This window comes from Lithobates pipiens, unplaced genomic scaffold (assembly GCF_037356315.1).
Source record: "Lithobates pipiens isolate NorthernLeopardFrog02 unplaced genomic scaffold, aLitPip1_a1.2 Scaffold_18, whole genome shotgun sequence".
Lineage (NCBI taxonomy): Eukaryota > Metazoa > Chordata > Amphibia > Anura > Ranidae > Lithobates > Lithobates pipiens.
The window spans coordinates 503,604,903-503,632,054 of record NW_027507758.1 but is presented as its reverse complement, the minus strand read 5'-3'; the positions used below and the strand labels follow the sequence as shown (position 1 = coordinate 503,632,054).

The following is a 27,152-nucleotide window of genomic DNA, read 5'->3' as shown; positions in this document are numbered from 1 at the left end:
AGAAAGTAGGATTTTTGTTACTCATCGTAAAAAATCTATTTCTCTGAGTTCATTGGCGGACACAGCACCCATCCTGCTATGGAGTTTTAATACTTCTAATACTGCTTGTTACTAAACTGAACGCCTATAGCAGAGAGGGGAATGTATACCAGCTAGTACTGCCCATAGGTGTAGCTAAGTTGTTGTTCTGCCTACTGTTCTACTTCTGTAGGGGGCAATATAACCCTATGGTTTTGCATATGGAGTGCTGTGTCTGTCAATGAAAGCAGAGAAATGGATTTTATGATAAGTAACAAAAATCCTATATTTAGATATACACTGAGCCAGCAAATGGCAGCATATTTGACATCTCTTGATGTCTCCTGTTTGCTCAGAATTGGAATCAACTGCTAATTTACATATTATCAGCACACCAAGAACCCAATAAAAGTTAATAATTATTTTAGTAACCTGTTCATTATAGTCTGTGCACAGATCAACTACAACCAAGTTATTTGGTACCTCAAATGTTCTTTGTTATATATATATATATATGTATGTGGTATTTTATAAAAATGTGTATATAGCATTTACATCAGTTAAGCCAAATGAGCTTACCATTGAAATGACTCAAATAAAACACCATTTAAAGAGGAAGTAAACCCTGATGAGTTTACTTCCCCTTTCATTCCCTGCAAAGGTAAAGCATAATGGATTACTATGCATCGCATAGTAGCCAATATGTGTCACTTACCTGACACAGGAGCCAGCGAAGTCACCGCTGTCCCCTGTAGTACGTCACATCCATCTTCTCGGTGGGTCTTGCCGCTCCGCCGCTGTCATTCGGCGATGCCGTCACTCCCGCGCATGCGCACGGGAGCCGCCACTCGCGGCATATCGCTTTTGACCGTGGAGCGCTCAGTGCGCCTGCGTGACGCTGTCTACGGCGCATGCGCCGTAGACAGCGGTGCCTGTCTTTTGGCAAATATCTCCTAAACCGTGTAGGTTTAGGAGATATTTCTTGGACCTATAGGTAAGCCTTAATCTGGGCAGTCACCGCTGTCCCCTGTAGTCTGCCGCATCCATCTTCTCGGTGGGTCTCGCCGCTGTCATACGGTGAAACCGCGATGACGTCACTCCCGCGCATGCGCACGGGAGCCGCCTTTTGCGTCATATCGCTGTTGACCGCGGAGCGCTCAGTGCGCCTGCATGCTGCTGTCTACGGCGCATGCGCCGTAGACATCGGTGCCTGTCTTTCGGCAAATATCTCCTAAACCGTGTAGGTTTAGGAGATATTTCTTGGACCTATAGGTAAGCCTTAATCTAGGCTTACCTGTAGGTCAAAGTGTGTTGTAAGGGTTTACAACCACTTTAAAATTGTTCTGCATTTCATGAATACATGTTTAATTATATTTTACATGGATCCTGTAAAAGTGCATGAATCTGCCTTAATTCAATATGCCTTCTATCATCCTCTGCACAATGGGAGTGAGGCTGAGGAGAGACAGACTGGACTAATATACAAGGGGTTTTCAAAAAGTTTCCACACTTTTATATATACAACTTGTTTAAAAAAATAAATTGAAACTTTTTGAAGATCCCTGCGTATATTTCTATTTTTAGAGGGGAGTATAGAACGTTTTTTAAATATTTTAATTCTTTTTTCACATTGGAAGATTTCCCTCCACGATCCGTTCCAGAGAAATGACGAAGTCATAGGAAGTCTTCCAAAAGTGCGGTTTAACATTTGGCAGGTGTCATGGTGACAGTTTATCCTAGCTTTCTATCCATGTAAGATTGGTTACTAGGACAAGAAGGTGTGTGAGTAAATTTTTCATATCAATGAACACCTGTCAGTAGTTATAACGATTCCCCACTAAGCCCATAAGGAAGAATATGGTTTTTGCAGAGTTTGACTAAAGAATCAGTCCACTAAAGTCTGATACTCTAGTTATTGGTGGTTGCAAGTGGAGGTATTGCTTAAGTACTATATAGGCTTTTTAGCCTCTCTGGAACTTAATGGCTTGCCCACCTGCCATGGACATTACAAGATCATCAATTTGTTAAATTTTGCAAATTTAACAGGAGTGGTTCGAATACATGGAATGGGATTCCAGAATCTACTCAAAGTGGAGAATATCCTTTCAATATTCATGCTAGTATGTTATGTCTGTTTCTCTCCCTTCCTCCTTTAAAGGAAAGGTATGGCCAAAGTTTTTTTTTTTTTGGGTATACTTCTATGGATTACAGGCGTGCAGAACAGTTCTGCACTCCCGTGACCAGTTTTCAGCCGACAACGGGCTTTAGCTGGTTCAAGCTGGGGAAAGATCCAGATTTCGTCTAGATCCACCCAGATGCCTGGACCAGTAGCTGGCTCAGCCTCCCAGATGCACCTCTCGGAGACTGAGACTGGCCTTCCTCCCCCAGACCAGCACTCCAGTGAGCGCTGGAGGGGGCAGCGCAGAGAGCTGGTGACTCAGTCACTGCTCTCTGCTTAGAGCAGAGTGGAGAGCTAAGTGATCAGCAGTATTTGATTGCTCTGTTCTCAGTGCATTGGTGGCGGGGGACAGACGTGGCATCTGATCGATGCTGCATCTACCTACGTTAGTGTAAGGCTTATTGTTTTGTTATTTAAACCCCATACTTCTATTTACATAATCGCAATTCTGTTTTTTGTGAATTCCTGTGGTATTATGGCATTGTGTTGTGAATCTTGTGATTTATAGTTTGTTGCAATGTGGAGTACCCTTGTTCAGCCTTGCAATATGCTAGCAGATGTTCTGTGTTCCTGAAAGCACCTTGTAATTGCAGCGCTCATGATTTGACCAAATGGGACATGTTTGGAAACTGTTATCGGCTGTTGAAGGCAGGTCTGGAACATGAAGGCATGCTCGAGCAGGTATTTTAGATTTTTTTGAAATAAAGTACTTGCTGGTGGATATGTTTGGATGGAGCCTAATTCTTTTTCTTTGATTTATTTCAGATTGGTGTCCAGGCTCTCCAGTGCTCTCACTACTCTCTATTGTGGCAGCTGGTTAAAATCACAGAAGGCAATCCTTCCAGAGTAAGTTTTCCAAGTAATTTTGTATTTGTCACCTGTAGTAATGTCTTGCCTCAAAATAGATATTAAAGTGTACCCATCTACCAAATATTGCAAAGTTTGCTGTTTAATGGGCTGTAAACCTACTCAAGATCATGTAGTCTGTTTTCTTAAAGTGGATGTAAACCCTCTCATATACCCAGTGAAGTGAATAGCATCAGATGATACACAAAGATGAAACAAATCCTCCTACATAAGTTTTATTTGTTTATTTGCAGTCATCACTTTTCTACATCCCTTCATAGTGCTGAATTTAGATAAAATTCTTATGTATCTGTCAGTAGCACAGAAGAGGGGGTAGGGAGCTGCAGTTGAAGCGCTTGTACAGTGTGTGACAGCTGATTGTAGGAAAGCACCCCCCCCCCATTCACACCCAGCGCAGGAACTATGCAGAGCTGTGTTGTGAATAGACAAGCTCTGTGGTGGGCTCTCCTCTTTCCCCATTTCATCTCATGCTGATAACAGAGGGACAAAGCACCAGAGAGAAAGGACACTCAGAGCTTTGGAGAGAGACAAGTAAACTACTGATAAGTGCTTTGTTTAGATTTCATGACTGAAGTTTACAACCACTTTAAAGGATTTACAGCACAGTAAATCATGTGTAAATATTACAAATAAATGGCATATGCAATTGGAGATGGTTTTCTTATATCGAACATGTAGCAAATAAATCAATGCATTTCTAACTGTGATACTGTTGACAGAAGACAGACCCCATGACATTTCAAGGCTACTTTCACACTGACGCAGTTTTTAGACGTTTTAATGATAAATATAGCGCCTGAATACGACCCATATGCCTCCCCAGTGTGAAAGTCAGAGTGCTTGGGCGGTGCGCTTGCGGTTTGTGAAAAAAAAGGTCCTGCAAGCAGCATCTGTGGGGTGGTGTAGGAGCGCTGTATACATTCCTACACTGCTCCTGCCTATTGGAATGAATGGTCAGCACTTCCAAAGCACCACAGCACAGGTGGTATTAACCTCTTCGGGCGCTAGCGGAGGTTAAAAGTGCCCTGCTAGGTGCCAAAAAGCGCAGCTAAACCGACAGTAAAGCAATACTAAAACTAGCTAACGGACCTGTCGCCTCTGTGAAAGTACTCTAACAGTAATGCTAACTTGCTTCACTATAATCAACACTGGTTCTAAAACATTAGAATTAAACATTTTAATTTATTACTGGATTGCTCAGTGGCAGCAGCAGTCTTTTCATGCCTTGCCAACAACCTTCATTGGCCATGTAGGTATAATTTGCAAAACCTCCCCACTGCCCAGTTAAGAGATAAGGAAAGGTGCAGTCTTTTATATAATAAAGACAAATCCACTGCCACCCCCACCATTGCATAACAGACACAAGTTCCATTGGCAGTTTTGGAACCCACCCCAGAGGACAGGTTAAAGACCTTTCAGAAAACAAATAACCAGCAGGTATTGAAGTGGTGCTCCCAATGCAGCTGTGATATTTCACTAAAGCTGGTCTCAGCATGTCATTTGGAAGTGTGTGGATAGATGACCCAAGCTGCAGTAAACTTTTCTCTGCCAGTCTGTCATGCTGGGGTGGGGAGAGGGCCAAGGGATTATAGTAAGTAGATATATATATCGATGTTCATTTTATCTGCAGCATTCATCCTGCACTCCTTTGTAAGGTCAATATTTTTTAGCTGTGGATCCTCTTGTTACTCACCAACATTATCATACAATATTTAGAACAGGAGTAAAAAAAAAAAAAAAATTATATATATATAATCTCATAAAAGTGGGTACATCCCTCGGTTATGTAAATATTTTGTTATATCTTTTCATGTGACAACATTGAAGAAATTACGCTTTGCTATAGTGTAAAGTAGTGAATGTACAGCTTGTATAACAGTGTCAATTTGCTGTCCCCTCAAAATAACTCAACACGCAGCCATTAATGTCTAAACTGCTGGCAACAAAAGTGAGTACACCCCTAAGAGAAAATGTGCAAAGTAAGCCGAATTAGCCATTTCCCTCCCCGGTGTCATGTGACTCGTTAGTTTTTCAAGGTCTCAGGTGTGAATGGGGGAGCAGGTATGTTTAAATTTTGGTGTTATCGCTCTCTCACTCTCTCATACTGGTCACTGGAAGTTCAACATGACAGAATTCTGAGGATTTGAAAAACAGAATTGTTGCTTTACATAAATATGGCCTAGGCGGACCTTGGCACCCCATATGTTTTGAAACTAAATTTCCCATGATGCTATACTACACTGCAGAGTGCATGAGCATCATGGGAAATGTAGTTACAAAACATCTGGGGTGCCAAGATTCGCCATCACTGGCTTTTGCTATAAGGAGATTGCCAAAACCATGAAACTGAGCTGCAGCATGGTGGCCAAGACTATACAGCGGTTTAACAGAACAGGTTCCACTCAGAACAGGCCTCGCCATGGTCAACCAAAGAAGTTGAGTGCACATGCTCACCGTCATATCCAGGGGTTGGCTTTGGGAAATAGAAGTATGAGTGCTGCCAGCATTGCCCCAAAGGTTTAAGGGATGGGGGGGGGGGGGGGGGTCAGCCTGTCAGTGCTCAGACCATATGCTGCACACTGAACCAAATTTGTCTGCATGGCTGCCGTCCCAAAAGGAAGCCTCTTCTAAAGATGATGCACAAGAAAGCCCGCAAACAGTTTGCTGAAGACAAGCAGACTAAGGACATGGATTACTGGAACCCTGGCCTGTGTTCTGATGAGATCAAGCTAAATTTATTTGGTTCAGATGTTTTCAAGCATGTGTGGCAGCAACCAAGTGAGGAGTACAAGTGTGTCTTGCCTACAGTCAAGCCTGGTGGGCGGGAGTGTTGTGGTCTGGGGCTGCATGAGTGCTGCCGGCACTGGGGAGCTACAGTTCATTGAGGAAACCATGACTGCTAACATGTACTGTGACATACTGAAGCCGAGCATGATCCCCTGCTTTCGGAGACTGGGCCGCAGGGCAGTATTTCAAAATAACGACCCCAAACACACCTCCAAGACGACCACTGCCTTGCTAAAGAAGCTGAGGGTAAAGGTGATGGACTGGCCAAGCATGTCTCCAGACCTAAACCCTATTGTGCTCCCTCCACCTTCCATTTGAGGATGCCCCACAGATGCTCAAGGTCTCTAACATCCACCAGCTCCGTGATGTCGTAATGGAGGAGTGGAAGAGGACTTCAGTGGCAACCTGTGAAGCTCTGAACTCCATGCCCAAGAGGGTTAAGGCAGTGCTGGAAAATAATGGTGGCCACGCAAAATATTGACACTTTGGGCCCAAATTGTCCATTTTCACTTAGGGGGGGTGTATTCATTTTTGTTGCCAGCAGTTTAGATATTAATGGCTGCCTGTTGAGTTATTTTGAGGGGACAAAAAATGTACACTGTTATACAAGTTGTACACTCATTACTTTACATTGTAGCAAAGTGTCATTTCTTCAGTGTTGTCACATGAAAAGATATAATCAAATATTTACAAAAATGTAAGGGGTGTACTCGCTTTTGTGAGATATGCACCCACACACCCATATATATTTGGACACAGGCACGATTTTTTTTTTTTTCTCTCCAGGTATTTACCAAAACATATTCAAACTATAGTTATATAATGGATATGGCTGAAATTGCGCACACACAGGTTTAATTTGTACATCCAAATTGGAGGAAGGGATTAGGAATTGCAGCTCTTAACCACTTCATCCCTGGAAGAAAGATCAATATAGGGGTTATTCCTGCGCCTAATCAGGAAGGGGAATGGTTTTTAGTGCCGCTGCACACACTGAATACGGGGTACCTGAACCCCAAAGAATCAAGAAAGGTGAGAGAGTAGTGGTGCGCAGTACTAGCTCAGGAAATATTGGCCTACAAAGTCTGTAGATACCATAAATACAGGTATTTAGATGCTAGGTGTGTGGCCACCCAGACCAAAAGAGTAATGTATGGGGAGCTTAATATATATGTTCTATGAGGGAACGTGAGAAACCCTCGCCACTATCACATAATAGTGTTTGGGTTGAATATTAGATTGATGGAGTAATGCGCAGAAAAGGAATATAGTGGTTAAAACCTAATAGTTTCTGATGTGATTTTTAGGGTAAGCATAGGACTCTAAAATAGTAATACTAAACAGTAAATAGGTCCGTATTTTCGTGTCTTACAACATCCCATAGGTAAAATCTATATATGAAAAATGTGATAGAGACTAATGCGATTTGCTGCAACTGATCCAATCGCATAAAAAGTGCTGGTGCTAAGTGATACAATAAGTGTGTTGCAATGTCTACTACACCATGAACAACAATGTATACATACACAATTATTAACAAAAAACAGTTTAGTGCAAAAAAAGAAAATAGCTAATTGTGGTTAGCAAAAAATCGCATAAAGTGCCAGTGTTAAACAAATTGGGTTGGATACGTGTGGGTGTCTCTCCACCCTATACTAAATAATAACTGCAGTGAAGTGAGATAAGGTCATGCAAAATTGACACAGAAGATAAATGAAAAACGAACACGCGTCGGGACGCTACCGGAAGTGACGCAATCGAGCTCGCAGCTCGTTTATACTCTATGCTTGAACTTTGTGAGTATTTTTTCGTTTCTTGAATAAACTTAAACTTTGTTCATAAATACTACACTATGGGGCTCCCTTCCTCCTTATTTGCTTAAATCCCCTACATAACCTGCTGAGGTAACAACCCCTTCCCCTACACTGGGCATCGCTGAGCAACCATTTAAAGAGACTACACAGCGGAATAGGCAGGAGACGGGGACACAGTAACAAGACCTCGTGGGATAAAGACCACCAGGAATCCTGAGGATATATATGTTACATGCTGTTACCTTACAGCTGTATGGTAAGGGGACACCCATATCCCGAATACACAGGACCACGTGGGATACTTTCACTACCACCACCACCGATCAGATCGCTATAGTTCATATAGAACTAAACACCAGCACCGCATGCATTTTTTTTGCCATATGCGATTTTGGATATAATCGCTATTGGTGGTCGCACATGTTTTGTATGGACACAATTCTAACACATGTTATTGTGGAATGGATATGTCATATAGTTTTTAACTATTGAGCACTATTTACCTGCATTATTGTTAGAGAGTTTTTTCACCTGCAACACTAATATTATTTATGCGTTTTTAATGTTGCGTTTTTCATTTATCTTCTGTGTCAATTTTGCATGACCTTATCTCACTTCACTGCAGTTATTATTTAGTATAGGGTGGAGAGACACCCACACGTATCCAACCCAATTTGTTTAACACTGGCACTTTATGCGATTTTTTGCTAACCACAATTAGCTATTTTCTTTTTTTGCACTAAACTGTTTTTTGTTAATAATTGTGTATGTATACATTGTTGTTCATGGTGTAGTAGACATTGCAACACACTTATTGTATCACTTAGCACCAGCACTTTTTATGCGATTGGATCAGTTGCAGCAAATCGCATTAGTCTCTATCACATTTTTCATATATAGATTTTACCTATGGGATGTTGTAAGACACGAAAATACGGACCTATTTACTGTTTAGTATTACTATTTTAGAGTCCTATGCTTACCCTAAAAATCGCATCAGAAATTATTAGGTTTTAACCACTATATTCCTTTTCTGCGCATTACTCCATCCATCTAATATTCATCCCAAACACTATTATGTGATAGTGGCGAGGGTTTCTCACGTTCCCTCATAGAACATATATATTAAGCTCCCCATACATTACTCTTTTGGTCTGGGTGGCCACACACCTAGCATCTAAATACCTGTATTTATGGTATCTACAGACTTTGTAGGTTAATATTTCCTGAGCTAGTACTGCGCACCACTACTCTCTCACCATCCCTGGAAGAAGTTACCCCCTTCCTGACCAGAGCACTTTTTGCAATTCGGCACTGCGTCGCTTTAACTGACAAATGCGCAGTCATGCGACGTGGCTCCCAAACAAAATGGACATCCTATTTTTCTCTTGCGTTCACTGCCTGAAACAGCTCCTTTATTCTTGAGCATTGAGTTGTGACTCCACCTTCAGGAGAGGACTAGGCAGAACATGTTAACGTGTACAAAAAACAGAACTTCCTAGTTCTTCCCAAGGGGCGGTACCTTCAGTAACAACCCTCCAGCCTGCTTCCTGCAGCCTCATTTTGGGGTTTTTCTGCCTTACCTTGCTCCCACAGGCCAGGAAGACTAAGGAGCCACGCCGCAGGCAAAGGCCCTCATTTTCCGCTCAAGAGGCTTTTCCGATAGTCTGGGATTTGGGCAAAACGCTCCCAGTCCAACAGGATGACCCTTGGGGAAGAAAGCGTCCCTGGAACCACAAGCCTAAAAAGCCTGAGAGAAAAGTTTTACTGCATAAAGGTTTGTTCCTGCCCATCATACGGGTGGAGAGGTCGCCTTCCCGGTGGGCCTCTCTGCTATCTGGCCAACGGGTCTGCAAACTGATTTCCTTGGGTATAAGATCTTGGCCAACAAACGGATCTTCCCTTCCAGCATACCCTTCCAGTATGGGTCCTGCTAAACCTCAGGGTGATAGTGTCTGTTCCGGTGTCGAAAAGCTTACAGGGGTTCTACTCCAACCTGTTTGTAGTCCCCAAAGAAGGAAGGGGTACGTCCAATATTGGACCTAAAAAGTCTCAATTGCTTTAAGCACAGAGGCTCAGTGTGAAATCAGTCCACTCAGTTGCCGCTGCACTCCATCAGGGGGACTCCCTTGGGTCTTTGGACATCCAGGATGCATACCCACACACACCCATATGCTTCAGGCATCAGAGGGTTCTGTGTAATGCAGTCGGGGGAAGCCCACTACCAGGTTGTGGATCCCCCTTTTTGGCTTGGCTTCAGCACCCCGAGTCCTTACCAAGATATTAACTTCAAGTTTGGCATTGTTGAGACAACGTGGGATCGCAACCGTAAGTTACCAGGGCGACCTCCTCCTAAGAGCAGCTTCCACCTCAAAATTAAAGGAGGATGTGGCGATCACCATGCAAACCCTGCAGGTATTTGGGTGGCTGTTTAACCTAAAAAGTTGGTGTTCATACCGATTCAGCGCTGGCTTACCGCTGGACTCCATAGAAGTGAGAGTTTTCTTACTTCAGACAAACTGCAGACTCTCAGAGCCGCAGTAATACTATCGCTGAACCATAGGTTGTCATCGCTGCGTTTCTGCATGCGAGTTCTGGGCCTCATGGTGACCTCCTTCGAGGCAGTACCATACGCCCACTTTCCACCAGAGTATTGCAGAAGGAGATATTGACACAAAGGGACATATCTCCGTTATCCCTGGATCAACAGATTCAGGTGAATCAGTCAGTTGGGGACTCCTTGCACTGGTGGCTGAGGTCCCCGGCACTTCGGTCCTGGAAGTTGTTCCTACCTCTGCTTTGGGCTGTGATCACAACAGACCCCAGCCTAACCGGCTGGGGTGGAGTACTGGAAGTACAGTCGATCCAGGGTCTCTGGTCGGGTGAGGAACCCAAGTTGCCAATAAATATGCTCAAACTCCGAGCGATCAGGCTTGCCTCTCCACATGGTCAATGAGAGTACGAGGACGTACAATCAGGATCCAGTCAGACAACGCCACGGTGGTGGCATATGTCAACCATCAAGGAGGAACAAGTAGCTTGGCTGCAGCAGGGGAGGTCGCGCACATCCTTCAGTGGACAGAGCGACAGGTGTCGGCCATTACATCCCGGGAGGAAGAAACTGGCCGGACTACCTAATTCGCCTGATGCTGGGCCCAAGAGAGTGGAATTGCATCCAGACATGTTCAGGCTATTGTGCCTGCGGTGGGGCACACCAGACGTGGATCTCCTGGCTCCCGTCTCAATCGGAAGGGGCCAAGATTCGTATCCAGGAAAAGAGATCCTTGGACTGACCCATCAATAACGCTGGTGGTTCCATGGGATTAGTAGCAGCTGATCTGCGACTTTTCTCCGGAAAAGCTACTACCATGTCTGCTCCGCAGAGTGCAGGCCGAGGGGGTTCCAGTAATACTAATACCCTGGAATGGCCTTGGCGTCCCTGACGTGCTGACCTAGTACGCCTGGTTGCGAAGGCTTGCTGGCGACTGCCATTGCGGGAGGACCTTCTGTATCAAGGTCCGATTCGGACTCTGTGATCTCAACTATGTTGAGAGCATGGAAATCTTCTTCTTGGAAGATATACCGTCGTACCTGGAAGGCATAACTCTGTGTGAGGAGAAAGGATGGCATCCGTGCACCTATTCAGTTTCCAGGATCCTGCTGTTTCTACAGCGAGGAGTAGACCAGAAGTTGGTGTCCAGCACCATTAAGGGACAAATATCAGCCTTGGCTGTCTTTTTTCAGCAACCCCTGGTGTCTCACTTTCTATTGAGCACTGTTATTCAGGGGTCCGACTTGTAGTTCCTCCGGTGCGTCCGTTACCCTGTGGGATCTGAACCTGGTGTTGTCTGCGCTTCAGAAACCGCAGTTTAAGAACATCAGAGGAATAACCTTGTTGACTCTTTTTCAGAAAAGTGGTCTTTATAGTGGCCATTACATCCTCCAGGAGGGTTTCGGAACTGGCGGCCTTGTCTTGCAAGTCGCCCTATATGGTTAACCATAAGGATAAGGTGGTGTTGTGTTGGCAGCCTTCCTTTCTGCCGAAGGTGGTTTTGGCATTCCGCATCAATGATAATATTGTATTACCATCTCTGTGTCCTAAACCGACACATCCTCAGAGTTGGCCCTTTATTCCCTGGACGTGATCAGGGCTATTAGGATATATTTCTCTGCCATGGCTCCCCTTCGGGAGTTCTCGGTTAGTTTCGATAGCTGGTAAGAAAAGGAGGTACGTGGTCTAGTCGATCACCATTTCCGGGTGGGTCAAATAGAGGTGGTGCAGGCCTACGCCTTGAAGGGGCAAGTGCCCCCCTTTCCTGCCATGGCCCATTCCACCAGGACAATTGTGGCCTCTCGGGCTTCCGAAATTGGGTGTCAGTCGCTCTGGTGTGTAAGGCGGAGATTTATTCGTTCACACTTTTACCAAATTCTACTGAGTGGTTGTAAGCGCATCGTCTGATGCCTGCTGGCTGCACGTTTGTGGACGGCCGTGTAATGTTGCAATTCTTTTTTTCAGTTTTTAAGGAAATAGTTACTTTTGAGTATAATGCACTTGCATTGTTACCGCAAGTCTGATACGGTTAGATAAGGTGGTAACTCCCTTGTTAGGGAGCACTTTTGATTGTGGGTGAATTTATTTTATGCTGTTTCCCACCCCTCATTATGATGCTGCTTGGACGTCCCAATGGTCAAGAATAAAGGAGCTGTGCCAGTAAACGTAAGAGAAAATAGAATTTTTGTACTCTCCTTAAAATCCTTTTCTCTGTAGTTCACTGACACAGCACCCTCCCCTCTTATTGTTTTACGTTATACTGCTTGTTGACGTACTGAGGCTGCAGGAAGCAGGCTGGAGGGTTGTTACTGAAGGGACCGCCCCTTGGGCGGAACTAGAAAGTTCTGTTTTTTGTACATGTTAACATGTTCTGCCTAGTCCTCTCCTGGTGTAACAACCCAATGGTCAAGAATAAAGGAGCTGTCAGTGAACTGCAGAGAAAAGGATTTTAAAGCGAGTACAAAAATACTATTTTTCCCACAAATAGAGCTTTCTTTTGGTGATATTTGATCACCCCTGCGTTTTTTAGTTTTCGCACTATAAACAAGAGTGACAATTTAAAAAAAAACACATTATTTTTTACTTTTTGCTATAATAAATATCCCCCAAAAATATATATAAAAAAAAAAAAAAAGTTTTCCTCAGTTTAGGCTGATACGTATTCTTATACATATTTTTGTTTAAAAAAAAAAAAAAAAAATGCAATAAGCGATTGTTTGGTTTGCGCAAAAGTTATATCGTTTACAAAATAGGGGACAGTTTTATGGCATATATATATATATATATATATATATATATAGTTATTATTATTTTTATTTTATTTTTTATGGCGGCAATCAGCAATTTTTATCGTTACTTCGACATGACAGCCACATCGGTCATTTTTAACACATTTTTTGGACCATTGTCATTTATACAGCAATCAGTGCTATACAAATGCACTGACTCCTGTGTAAATGACACTGGCAGTGAAGGGGTTAACCACTAGGTTGCAGTTTAGGGCTTAAGTGTGTCCTAGGGGCGTGTTGCTAACTGTGTGGGGCGTGGCTGTGTTTTACACATCACTGATCTGTGCTCCAATCACAGGGAGCAGAGATCAGTGTCACTGTTGCTTGTTTACTTTAGCATTTCCGCATTCTTCCTCTCCCTGAGGCGATTGCGGGTATCCGTGAGGCGATCAAGTCCGCGGGACCCACGACCAGACTCACGGGACTTCCCCTGAGCGTGTGCACCCCCGCCGCCTCTTAAAGGGCAACGTACAGGTACGTGTTTCTGCCGACGTATATCGGTGTTAGGCGGTCAGGAAGCAGTTAAGAATGGCCACCCTCCCTTTTTCAAGGGACCAAAAGTAATTGGACAATTGTATCAAAAGCTGTTTCATGGCCAGGTGTGGGCTACTCCTTTGTTATTTCTTCATCAATTTGGCAGGTAAAAGGTCTGTAGTCGATTGTAAGTCTGGTGTTTGAATTTGGAATCTATTGCTGTGAACATACATCATACATTCAAAGGAGCTGTCCATATAAGTAAAACACGCCATTGTAAGTCTTCAAAAGCAAAACAAATCCATCAGAGAGATGGCAGCAACATTAGGAGTGGTCAAATCAACAGTTTGGTATATTCTGAGGAAAGAAGAATGCACTGGTGCACTCAGCAACATAAAAAGGCCTGGACATCCACGGAAGACAACAGTGGTGGATGATCACAGGATCCCACTCTATGGTAAAGGAAAAAAACCCATTCACAACATCCAGACAAGTGAATGACACTCTCCAGGAGGTGGGCGTATCATTGTCAAATCTACAATGAAGAAGAGACTTCACAAGAGCAAATACAGAGGGTGTACCACAAGGTGAAAACCATTCATAAGCCTGAAGAATAAAAAAGCCAGATTACTTTGTCAAAAAGACATCTAAAAAAAGCTAGATCAGTTCTGGAAAAGCATTCTTTGGATGGATGAAACGAACATGAATCTGTACCAGAATGACCGCAAGAAAAAAGTGTGGCGGAGGCTTGGAACATTCATGATTCAAAGCACACAATGTAATCTGTAAAACATGGTGGAGCTTGCATTGTGATGGCATGGGCATGCATGGCTTCCAGTGGCACTGGGTCATTGGGGTTTATTGATAAGACAAGCAGCCAGATGAATTCTGCAGTGTTTAGAGATATACTGCCTGCCCAGATTCAGCCAATTGCAGCAAAGTTGATTGGACGGCGCTTCACAGCACAGATGGACAACGATCCAAAACACACTACAAAAGCAACCCAGGAGCTTTTAACCAATTCAGCCCTGGAGGATTTGGCTGGCCAAAGACCAGAGCACTTTTTGCAATTTGGCACTGTGTCGCTTTGTGACAATTGCGCGACCATGCGACGTGGCTCCCAAACAAAATTGAAGTCCTTTTTTTCCCACAAATAGAGCTTTCTTTTGGTGGAATTTGATCACCTCTGGTTTTTATTTTCTATGCTATAAACAAAAAGCATCAATTTTGAAAAAAACATTGTTTTTTACTTTTTGCTAAAATATCTAAAAAAACAAAAAAAAAATTCTTTCCTCAGTTTGGGCCGATACGTATTCTTCTACGTATTTTTGGTAAAACAAAAACAATAAGCATTTGGTTTACGCACGTTATCGCGTCTACAAAATAGGGAATAGTGTTATGGCATTTTTTATTTTTTTACTAGTAATGGTGGCGATCTGCAATTTTTATCTTGACTGCGACATTATGGCGGACAGATCGGACAATTTTGACAAATTTTTGGGACCATTCACATTTATACAGCGATCGGTGCGTTTAAAATTGCATTGATTGCTGTGTAAATGTGACTGGCAGTGAAGGGGTTAACACTAGGTGGGGCTGTAGGGGTTAAGTGTGTCCTAGGGAGTGATTCTATAGGGGGAGGGGCTGTGTGTGACACATCACGGATCATGCTCCCGATCACAGGGAGCACTGATCAGTGACAGTGTCACTAGGCAGAACGGGCAGATGCTTGTTTACATTAGCATCTCCCCATTCTTCCTCTCTGTGAGACGATCATGGGTATCCCAGCGGACATAGAGTCTGCAAGACCCGCAATCCGACTCATGGAGCTTGCCGCAGTCGCTTGCGCACCTGCTATGCAATCCCCACGAGACCACGTAGTATAACGTGATTTTGTGCAGCGGAGCCAGGCGGCTGGTCCACAAGTGGTTAAAGGAGAAGTGGAATATTCTGCAATAGCCAAGTTGATCACTGGATCTCAACCCAATTGAGCATGCATTTCACTTGCTGAAGGCAAGTCAGAAAGACACACAAAGAACAAGTGAAGACAGTGGCAGTTAGAGCCTTGGCAAAGCATCAGATAGGAGGAAACCCAGTCTTTGGTAATTTCCATGGATTCCAGCCTTCAGGCAGTCATTGCCAGTAAAGGATTCTCCACAAAATATAAAAAAAATAACATTTTATTAATTTATGCAATTACTTTTGAACCCCAGAAAATGGGGGACTGTGTATTAAAATGGTTGCAGTTCCTAAAATGTGTACTCTGTTAATGTTGAACCCCTTGAATTAAAGCTTAAAGTCTGCACTTGCATAGAGAGCCAAAGTATGAAAATGTGTCCAAATATATATATATATATATATATATATATATATATATATATATATATATATATATATATATATATATATAATATGTAGTGCTGTGATTCTTTACCATGTAATGTATAGCAAGACAATGCTATTAGGTTGGTATTTGGCTCCCTCTAGTGGTATACTGTGAAAGAGACTTGTTTATTTTTCACATAATAGCATGGAACAATACTTATACAGGAAGCGACTCGACAGTGTCTCATTTACCTACCCATGAACCCTGGGGACTGGACTGCATAATGGGCAGGGTATGAAAAGGAAGAGCGGGGCCTTCCTAGCTCTCTTCCCCTGGGGATGTGTTGTCTGCCTACAGGGACCTGTGTGGAGTTGTTTTGAAGACCGTGGCCTGTTCATTGCGGAACAAAGTAGGTGCCACCGGAGGGAAAGCTGGACACAGACTGTTGACGGAGAGTGTGGCCATGTCGGAGGGTCCAGAACACCCAGCGGAGCCAACCGAGGGTCCCAGTTGTTTTGCGGAGTGTTATGGTGTTGGCTGGCGGCAGGACTGAGATCACCAGAGCAGAGGCATCCAATTGTCCAGGCCTGGTGTGGTGAGAGGGCCGTTGCCCAGAATTTATATAAAGCACTCAGAGGAAGTAAAGGCTATTTAAAAAAATTCAACCTGCAAGGCAAAGGCATAATGAGCTAGTATGCATGGCATACTAGCTCATTATGAATAACTTACCTGAGAACGAAGCGATCCTCCGTCTTCATGTTCGCCGCTGCCATGTATCCCGGAGTGACGTCTGGGTCTCGCTGCTCCAGCGCTGTGATTCGCCGGAGCCGCAATGACGTCACTCCCACGCATGCGCACTGGAGCCGACACGAGCGGCATATCGCCGTGATCTGCGGCCTGCCCAGTGCGCCTGCGCGCCGCTGTCTACGGCGCATGTACCGTAGACAGCGGTGGTTGTCTTTTTGTAAATATCTCCTAAACCGTATAGGTTTAGGAGATATTTCTTGGACCTACAGGTAAGCCTTAATCTAGGCTTACCTTTAGGTCAAAGTGATTTGTAAGTGTTTACAACCACTTTAACACACTATAGACTAGTCGCACTACAGTGCTGCTGAGATCTGTAGTCCCGCGGAACAGTTCCTTTCAATTAGACTGTGCTCAATCAGGCCTCAAAGCCTGTACTTTAGCAGCAACTGACTGACAGTCGGGGTACATCCTCAATAAAGGAAGTTATATGTGCATGGCATAATTGAAGTTGCTGCTGTTCACTATTTTAAGTTGCATTATCATCTGCAAACCCTATGGAATACAAATACTGCAGTATAATGGCTAGCTGAAGAAATAAGACAAGAGACTATACCATTCAACGTAAGGCCTTTTGTTACTGCTATATACAAAGGACCGCATTTTACCACAGGGGGAGCGCTTGAGAAATTATACCGTGTTACGTTGTTTTACTAGCACTGTATAGTGCACTGCGGGTTTTAGAGTGTCTGCACAGCCGTTGCTGGAAATGGGAAGGTGCTCAGTGTCAAGTCATTACCACCCTAAGCAATTAGTCATACTTTGAGATGAGTCCGCATACGTCAGTTGTTTAGTGTTTGGCCTTTGATATCTTTACTGTACTTATTTGTTGTATAACTAAATCAAACAGGTATTCCTCTAAGCAACCAAATCTTTTCTCAGTAAACTTATTACATTATCTAATTACAACAGAGTGTGACCTTTTTTTTTTTTTACTGAGCATGGAACCAGAGGTGTCAGAGGGAAGGGTAGTCCTGAGTGCCTGGGATAGCCAGTGGGAAATAGAACAACTCAGCAGCCCCCATGGGGGTACCGCTACGTGTGTGTGTGTGTGTGTGTGTGTGTATATATATATATATATGTGTGTGTGTGTGTGTGTATGTATGTATGTATGTATGTATGTATGTGTATGTATGTATGTATGTATGTGTATATATATATATATATATATATATATATATATATATTACCGTATATACTCGAGTATAGGTCGACCCGAATATAAGCCGAGGCCCCCAATTTACCACAAAAAAACTGGGAAACTTATTGACTCGTGTATAAGCCGAGGGTGAGACATCCCTGTGTCCCCCGTCCGTCCCTGTGTCCCGTCCGTCGCTGTGTCCCGTCCGTCGCTGTGTCCCGTCCGTCGCTGTGTCCCGTCCGTCGCTGTGTCCCGTCCGTCGCTGTGTCCCGTCCATCCCTGCCTACCTGTGCCAATCTGCAGCCTCTGTGTGCCATGCTCTCCTCGTCTGACAGACGGCGGCCATTCCTCTGTTCAAAAGCCGCGCCTCCCTGACTGTGATAGGCGGAACACTCAATTTCCCAGCAGTCAGTGTTCCGCCTATCACGGACATCCTCTCATCCTCGTCCGTAGTATGAGAATGAGCGGATGTCCGTGATAGGCGGAACACTGACTGCTGGGAAATTGAGTGTTCCGCATATCACAGACAGGGAGGCGCGGCTTTTGAATAGTAGAATGGCCGCCGTCTGTCTGCACGACACGCTGATCGGGCAGGCAGACGGCGATGACTCGAGTATAAGCCGAGGGGGGCACTTTCAGCCTCAAAAAAGAGGCTGAAAATCTCGGCTTATACTCGAGTATATACGGTAATAATTTATTAGGGCTGTTACTGATTAAAATTTTCATGTAGGATTAATCGATTTTCTTTTTTAACCTACTAATTTCAATTAATTATAACGCACATACAGATCCAACTACTTTTAGTTGATTTAGCACCGCTGTTATGGCAACGGCCGAAGCCGGACATAGCGGGGCATGGCTAGGACGTCACATGTCATAAACTCAGCCTCACCGTGCCCGTAATCGCAGCCTCACTGTAGTCAGTGCCTGCACCTGGATTGATCATTCAAAAAAAATAACAATTAATCGAGGTATTAATCGTTAATTTCCCCACCCCTTATATATATTGTGTGTGTGTGTGTGTGTGTGTGTGTGTGTGTGTGTGTGTGTGTGTGTGTGTGTGTAAGCCATTTATTTGTAATCTCTACATTTTTGTGGGGTAGAGAATCTGTTACTATGAACAGTGAGAACTATCCTCCTTTCAGACAAAAATGTGTAAGGCCCAGTGCAGATTCTACATTTCTGTGGAATTACTAGGCCACATACTGGTAAAACACACAACCTGCAATAATATGGGGTGGTTCTTAATCCCCCAGCCAGATTGCATTAATTTGTTAGTCAAATCCATCTAAATCTTTGAGTATATCGAACAGCACTCTTTCCTGAGCTTGACCAATGCCCAATGTCTTTTGGGCACCTTCACTGAAAGTGGAAACACTTTAAGACATGGTGTTTTAATCCTCATGGCTTTCAAGAGACAATGTGGGTTGTTTACTGGAGAGTGCAAAATCTGGTGCATCTGTGCATAGAAACCAATCGGTTTCTAGGTTTTATTCTCAAAGCTTAATTGAGCAAGCTGAAATTAGCAGCTGATTGGCTACCATGCACAGCTGCGCCAGATTCAGAGTGCACCAGCTTTAGTGAATCTCCCCAAATGTCTCTACTCTGGACACGATCATGCTACCCAGGAGCACTTGTCTTCATCAGCAGAAGAAGCCTAGGAATAAGCCATAGGCCGAAGCCTAAGTCATTCGTATCTGTCTAAGTTAAAAAGTACACCTTTCATGTCACCACATCTTCCGCTTCCACCTCAAGGTCTCCCAAACTTGGCTCCCTGTCCATGAGACCTGCCATATTTTTTTTTTTTAAGTTGCTACATCCACTGACAAACCCTTCTCAGTGTAAAGGTATACCTTAGTTTTCACAGTGAGGGGAGTATATCTCTTAACCTTTTGTGAATGTTGGACATCTTTAATTTCTGATGCTTGGGTGCAAGGACGAGCTCAGGCGTGTTCGCATTGGTCCACGTACAGAGCCCGCCAGGAAGTCGGCGCAGCTCTGCACTAATCACAGGCAGTGAGACATTCCCCCGATGCGCGGCTGCAGAGATCGGGCAATGTCTCACTGCCTGAGATTAGCGCAGCGCTGACTTCCTGGCAGGCTCTGCATGTGGACCAATGTGAACACGCCTGAGCTCATCCCTACTTGGGTGTAAGGGGTGGTGTCCTGATGGTACAAACTCTATTTTTCTTCTTTGCCTTCTCAATTTTTTATTTAAAACTTCCCTCTGTTTTCTCAGCAACTTGACCACAATTCATGGGCACTTTCTGGACCAAGTTGTCGTAGCCATAGTCCCTGCTTCAGACACCTTTCAGTGGTAATGTAACCTGTGTACTGTCCCAAAATCCAAAGTGGCAAGCACCCCATCTTGGATCTGGAGGCCCCAAGGTTTATAATCTGGCCCAAATTTTTTTTATTGGAATCCACCAAATCGGTCATCACCTCCCTTCAGTATCTGAGACTTCTGGCTTGCTTCAGTGCATATGAAAGATGGCTACTTAGATGTTGCCCATCTTTCCAGCTCATTAATGGTTTTCGTATTTTGCTGTCAGGCCTATGCACTACCATTTGGTGTCTACTTTTTTGTCTGTCTTGGGTGTTTGCCTTGTTACTCTCTTGGTATCTCGATTTGTGGGCTACCTGGATGACCACCTGTTGAGCAAGCATTCAGTGAGGACTCTAAACCTGCAGAAAACATCACTGAATCCAACTCATTGCGTTGAGTATCTTGACTGGTCCTGGACACTTCTAAAGTGTGTGTGTGTGCCACAGAAAAAGCTATAGGTTCTCAGCATACAAGGTCTTGGGGCTTGATGGTAGCCTCCTTTTGAGACTATCATTTGCCAAGTTCCACTCCAAACGTTTGTATTACAACTTCCTGTCATCGTGGGCAGTTTGTCCTGTCTCTGGACAACACATTCTGGTTAACAGCACAGTCCAGACTGTCCCTAACTTGGTGACTCTGGGATCTGGTGTTGTAGTCAGGGAAATTGTTTATTCCCATGATTGGAGGCTCCTGACAATAAACGCCAGCCTAGTGGTGGAAAGGGGGGGTGGGATGGGTCTTAGTGCCATATAGGGGCAAGTTTTTTTTTTTTGTTTTGTTTTTTTGCCATTCGGTTTCAGGGACCATTAACTTACCACACCTGGACTGGGCATTTTAGAGACTTTTTTTTTTCTCCAGAAATGTGAAATATGCTGTAGGTAAAAGGTTTCAATTCTTGTTCTTGTTACTTCATCTAAGCAAATGTCTGGGCTGGTGGCCTTAGCCTATAAGGAACCTTTTTTGTTCTTACATAGGGTCAAGATGGTATTGGCACTCAGGATGTCCTTTCTTCTCCAAGTAGTCTTCTGCTTTAACTTTTTACATTGTTGTTCTGTCCCCTACAAAGCTGCAGTGCACCAAATTGGAAATTTTTCGGCATTGTTTGGGTGTGGTTCAGGTTGTTTTTCAGTCATGGCTCTCCTCGTTAAGACTGATTCCCTTTTAGTCATCCTGGATGGGCCTTGAAAAGGTGTTCCAACTTTTCGTTCCACCGTTTTAAATGCTTGCCATTGTACAGGCTCATGGTCTCAGGGCTTGGCTTCCATTCTATCCAGTGAAGGTTCACTCCACATGGACATTGAACCTCTTGGGCTATTGACACAAAGTTTGTGAGGCTGACACCTGTTCTTCTGTTCACATGTTCTCCAAGTTTTATCAGGTGGACGCTTCTTCATTTGATTCCATGTTTGGGCAAAAGGTCCTTCTGGAGGTGCTGAGCTGCCCACAATCATATTACATTGCACCTGGTAGTGGTTGTTGTTATGGTTCCCCATCTTTCGGTTGGACTTCTTTTGAAAGGCCCAGAGGTTTGACTTCCTGTTTCCAAATTGACAGGAAAGAAATTAGAATTGTACCTGCCATAAAATCCTTTTCTTGTAGTCAGTAAAAGGGACGTTAAGTCATGGTGATAGGAGGGGTTAAATCCTAGACTGGCAAACAATCCCCCCACCCCCCCTCCAGTCCTGTAGAAATATTCAAATTGTAATACTATTGTGCAACATGATCTTTCCTTAATTTATTTGTTCTAACCAAGTTTATTTTGTTTCTTCATAGGAAGATATGTTGATGTTAAGAAAGACTGTAAAATCTTTTCTAGCAATCTGTCAGCAGTGTCTTTCCAATGTTAATACACAAGTTAAAGAGCAGGTAAGGCATACACAGGGCTAGTTATCTATCGTTTCCATTTTCATATTGTGTTTTAGGAACTTTCTGGATTTCTGCATAAATTGTTTTTGTTTACAAATTAAATTTTTTAAATGCTTTTTCTTTTTAGTCAACTATGAAATATATGACTATTTACTGTACTTTTTTAGATGCTTTTTCATGCATCTAAAATTCCTCATCTGACTCCCTAAATAGAATATTTGCTCCCCAAAACTTGAGATGGTTTGTAATGGAACTCCCAATCAACTTATGGTTGCTGCAGCTGTCCCCAACCTTGTACATTATTTTTTTTTATTTATGAGCAACTCACAGTGATCAGCAATAAAGCTTATGGGACCCTCCATCCATGTTTTTATGCAGAGATTTCATTTCTACAAATGTAACGCTGTGTACATTTACTGAAAGGTTCCTTTTTGTATTATCTGTTTCTTGACTGATGTGGAATCGTTCAAAATTCATTTCATACACCACCCAGCTTGACGAGTTGTTTCTTCAATTGACACTGGTTGCCTAAGGAGCTGGACAGAAAATTGTTGTCAGGAGCAAATGCAGGCAGTGTTCAGGTATTCTGACAGCCATGAATTCAAACTGTCAGAATATAATAGCTGGCACTGTAAATTCACCCATTCAAAGTGTAGCAAGGATGGGCGAATTAACCACCTCAGCACCGGAAGAATTTACCCCCTTCCTGACCAGACAATTTTTTGTGATACATTAGTGCATCACTTTAACTGACAGTTGCACGGTCACGTTGTACCCAAACAAAATTGTTGTCCTTTTTCTCGCAAATAGAGCTTTCTTTTGGTGCTATTTGATCACCTCTGCGTTTTTGTTTATAGCACAAAAAAAATGACAAATTTGGAAAAATAAACACTGTTTTGTACTTTTTGTAATAATAAATATCCCCAAATTTAAAAAAAACAATTTTTTACCTCAGTGTAGGCCGATATGTATTCTTCTACATTATTTTTGGTATAAAAAAATCGCAATAAGTGTATATTGATTGGTTTGCGCAAAAGTTATAGCATCTACAAAATAGGGGATAGATTTATGGCATTTACATTTTTTTATTTTTTACTAGTAAATGGCGGTGATCAGCGAGATCGGACACTTTTGACACTTTTTTTATTTATTTATTTTTTGGGACCAGTGACATTTATACAGCAATCGGAGCTAAAAATAGCTATTGATTATACTGTGTAAATGTCATTGGCAGGGAAGGGGTTAACACTAGGGGGTGGTCAAGGGGTTAACTGTGTTCCCTAGGTGTGCTCTAACTGGGGGGGGGGGGGGGGGGGTGATGGGACTGAGATGGGGAGGAGACAGATCGGTGTTCCTACTTAGGAGCACATGATCTGGCTCTATTCCCCTGAGAAAACTGGGATTTGTGTGTTTATATATACACACAGATCACGGTTCTCACTCTCACGAGCGATTTGCGGGTGCCTGCCGGGCAGGTGCTTCGGCTCTGGGGTTGTAAAAGTGAAATCTTAGAATGTCTGGCCAGTTTATGGTATAATTCTTTGTCCACTTGTGCAGTCTTGCACCACCTTGCTTCCTAGCCTCTAAACAAGATGATAATGCTGCTTTAGTAAGACTAAGTGTGAGGGGTTAACTGTGGAGTTTACTCTGTTTGCACCAATGTCCCCACTCTTATTTTGCTGTTAGCTCAGGTTAGATATATGACTTGTAATACGCACGCACACTCACACTCCTATAATGCATTTTTAGGTTTCCTTATACAAATGTGATAAATAATCTGGGCATATTTCTCATCCAGGCCTTCATGCTGCTCTGTGACCTTCTAATGATCTTCAGCCATCAGTTGACAGGGGGTGGAAGGGACAACCTTTCATTGTTGATCTTTAATCCAGACCTAGGACTACAATCTGAACTGCTCAGTTTTGTAATGGATCACGTCTTTATCGACCAAGATGACGAGAACCAAAGCATGGGTATGTGTTTTTTGTTTTGTTTTTTCTTACTGAGCATAGGCAATACCAGTATTTAGAAAATGGTGGGGGGGGGGGGGGGGGGGGCGGTTCTTGATATAGTTAAGAGGCTGAAAAATTGCAAAAACCCCATTTGAAGTCACTGCCCAAAAACTAGCATGCAGTTTAGAAATTGAACTTCTGATTTGTCCACTTTTTGGTTTGTGTCTGAGTATTAAAATTACTAAGGCCCCTTTCACACTTGTGTGACTTAGAACAGCAAAATTGCATTACAAGTCATACGCCATGATTTCCAATGAGTACCATTCATATCTGTGCGACTTCAAACTAGTCCCTGCACTACTTTGGTCCGACTTTGATGCAAGTTGAGGTCCATAGACCTCAAGTTTACACAAACATTTCCTGAAAATCATGCAAATTTTCAAGTCGCAGCAGTGTGAAAGGGGCCTAATCAAAATGACTGCTAGGCATTTGGCAATTTCAGAAATAGAGGTCAGCCTCCATATTTGTTTCAGGATGTGTTCTTTAGAGCTTTACTTTTATTTTCACTATACTTTCATGACTTGTTTAGGGAGCTTTTCACGTCATACAAAATTATTGATGCTGGTTTATTGTGGCCAAATGAAACCACAATGGAAATGAGAATATTCATGTCAGTTGTGGGCTGATCTAATGTGTCTTCGTCCATAGCTTTATGATTGCCAAATGAGCACATTAGATTGGCTGTCATACAGTTTGAATATTGTTGCTGGATTGCTCACAATTCCATAGAAGCTCGGAAGGGTTAATGGTCCTTTAAAAAGTCTTAGTTTACACAAGCTTTAACTTGTAATCTCTTCCTTGAGGCACTTAAAGAAACTTTCAACTCCATCTTGAAGTATAAAATTTTGTTGGTTATTGTAAACTTTTGCGTCTTTAAAGAACCTGTTATGGATTTAATTTCTGTATGTATTTTAACAAGCGTAAGGAAGCTTATTCTATCTATGTTTGTTAAAAAGCGAAGACTGAAAAAATATTAGCCATTACTTTTGTGACAAGTTGATTCACAGTCCTTTAACAAACTAAACGTTACTATCTGATGCAGCACACCACAAAACATGGTAGTGTGTAACACTGTTTCAGTGTGTTTCAATGCAGGTGCGTTGCCTTAGTGTTTTGGGGTACCTTAAAACGCACCACAACACACTAATGGCTGTAATATACCCTGTGGTGATGCATAGTTCTGACTGACCCCCAAAATAGGGCTCTAAAAGGTAACCTGTTGAACTTATTAATATTTTAGTAACTTCTAGTCTATGATCATTTAGCAGTGATATGGTTTACATCTTATCTTTTCCTTTAAACAAAAAAAACAACACATTTTGGTGCTTTATATAAAAATGAAATGCTCTTCCTTATATTACGCATAGTTCTGATCTGACAGTGGCCATTTATCTTTGGACATCCAAGATGCCTGTGCTTCTTGAAGTTAAATTGTACCCTTGTCCTATTCATTTTCCTCATGCAGAAGGCGATGAAGAGGATGAAGCCAACAAAATTGAGGCCTTGCACAAAAGAAGAAATTTGCTTGCAGCATTTTGTAAACTAATCATCTATGACATTGTAGATATGCACGCAGCAGCTGATATCTTTAAGCACTACATGAAGGTACCTGTGTTTTTGTTTTGTTTTTGTGCAACATTTCAGTAAGATGGCAACTGGTGTTATACTTGGCTGTAGTAAGATAAGACTTCTTTAAAAACATATTCTAGATGAAGTGACTGCTGTAATTGTTTTGGTTTCTTATTGCTCTGTATGTGTCAATATTCCACAGCAATATAAGCCAACCCATTTAAGCAGTTTAAGTGTGTACTTAAAGCAGCTGTCTGTTGGCCCTTCCATAGTTATCAAAGTGTATACACACTCATTGGGTTCAGACACTTTTTTTGGTTTGTAAGAGGAGGCTCGATCACTAGGAGGAACCCACACACATTTCATAAAATAGTGAGTTCTCCCAGGTGGTAATTATTTTAGAACCGCAGGGCTGCTAACGATTAATCCACTGTACATTCCTACATTTTCTTTTTTTTTTTCTTTACCTTTTAACTGATAAAAGCTAATTTAATGAGAGAAAACCTTTTCAATGTTTTGCTCCTCCATCTATTCAGTGGGTTTAAAGAACGGGATAGTAGGGTAGCAATATAATCTGTAATGAAAATAGATGTATTGCTTCCTAATTCTTGGCTGTACAGGGTGTGTGGATCACAAAAATGGAAGAACGGAATCATAAATATTTTGGCAGCTAAAACTGTTCATAGATATGTATGAATCTCTGCATTTGTCTTTTTTGTCTGGAGTTCTGCTTCAAAGACATCTTGTACTGTGGATGCTTTGCTGACAAAGGAAGTGAAGAGCTAGTCGCCAGTATTGCTTGTAGGCTGTCAGCAGCTAATCTTGGTAGAGGAGCAGAGCTTTTTTTCCTGATGTTAAAGCTGCTCACTGATTAAATCATGAAGCAGAAAGAGAGGTGTGGAATGCATAGATCCACAGAATGAAGTAGGAAGATTCTTGCTCTGTTAGTTCTCAGGTTCAACTTCCGGACATCAAATCTCATAACTCTAGCAGTGCTTAATGTAATCTTACATTGTAGCTATAGAGATATGAGACTAAGGGAACAGAAAGTACTCTATTTCTTTACTTGCATCAAGGGACACAAAGCCATAGTACTTACTATGTGGGTTATAGGGCCACTGATAGGTGATGGACACTGGGACGCCCTAAGGCAAGAAGTGTACTCCCTATATAACCCATCCCACTACTGGGAGTCCTCAGTTTTTTCATCCGTGTCTAAGGTGTTGATCACGAGTAAAGATGTATTGTGCTGAGCTCCACTGGAAGCTTCCCTGCTGGGGCTAGCCATGCTGACCGGATCAGTTCTGATGTCCTTTCATGGGCTAAATGGATGGTACCCAGGCCTCGTGTCCAAAGAAACAAGGTTTTGCTTGCGAACCCTTCTCTTTAGAGAGCTGAAACCCTGGGATCCAGTACTTTTTGGTAGTAAGGCCATAAAGTTTTTACTGGCAGGGTGCTGTCGCAGGTCCAGGATTGTGGGTAACCTGAGGTTCCTCTGTTCCTGAAGGTTTCCTAAAGGTCTCGGAGGCCACCGTGAAGGGTGAAGATTGGGTTTATCTCAGATAAGCCTGCTGAAAGGAAAAGGGAAGGGAGATTTTCTCAGGAATTTCTCCTTCTATGTATAATGCT

The 27,152-nt window shown here is 42.9% G+C and overlaps 1 protein-coding gene across 3 annotated transcripts in view; it reads left to right on the top strand.

Moving 5' to 3' along the window:
• STAG1 (STAG1 cohesin complex component) overlaps positions 1 to 27,152 on the top strand; it is a 299,590-nt gene that overhangs the window by 249,335 nt on the left and 23,103 nt on the right. For all 3 annotated transcript variants that reach the window (XM_077488685.1, XM_077488684.1, XM_077488683.1), the window contains 5 exons: positions 2,791 to 2,878; positions 2,963 to 3,043; positions 21,850 to 21,942; positions 23,741 to 23,915; positions 25,420 to 25,559. In XM_077488685.1, coding sequence (XP_077344811.1) covers positions 2,791 to 2,878; positions 2,963 to 3,043; positions 21,850 to 21,942; positions 23,741 to 23,915; positions 25,420 to 25,559 — 577 coding nt within the window. The remainder of the gene's footprint in view (positions 1 to 2,790; positions 2,879 to 2,962; positions 3,044 to 21,849; positions 21,943 to 23,740; positions 23,916 to 25,419; positions 25,560 to 27,152) is intronic.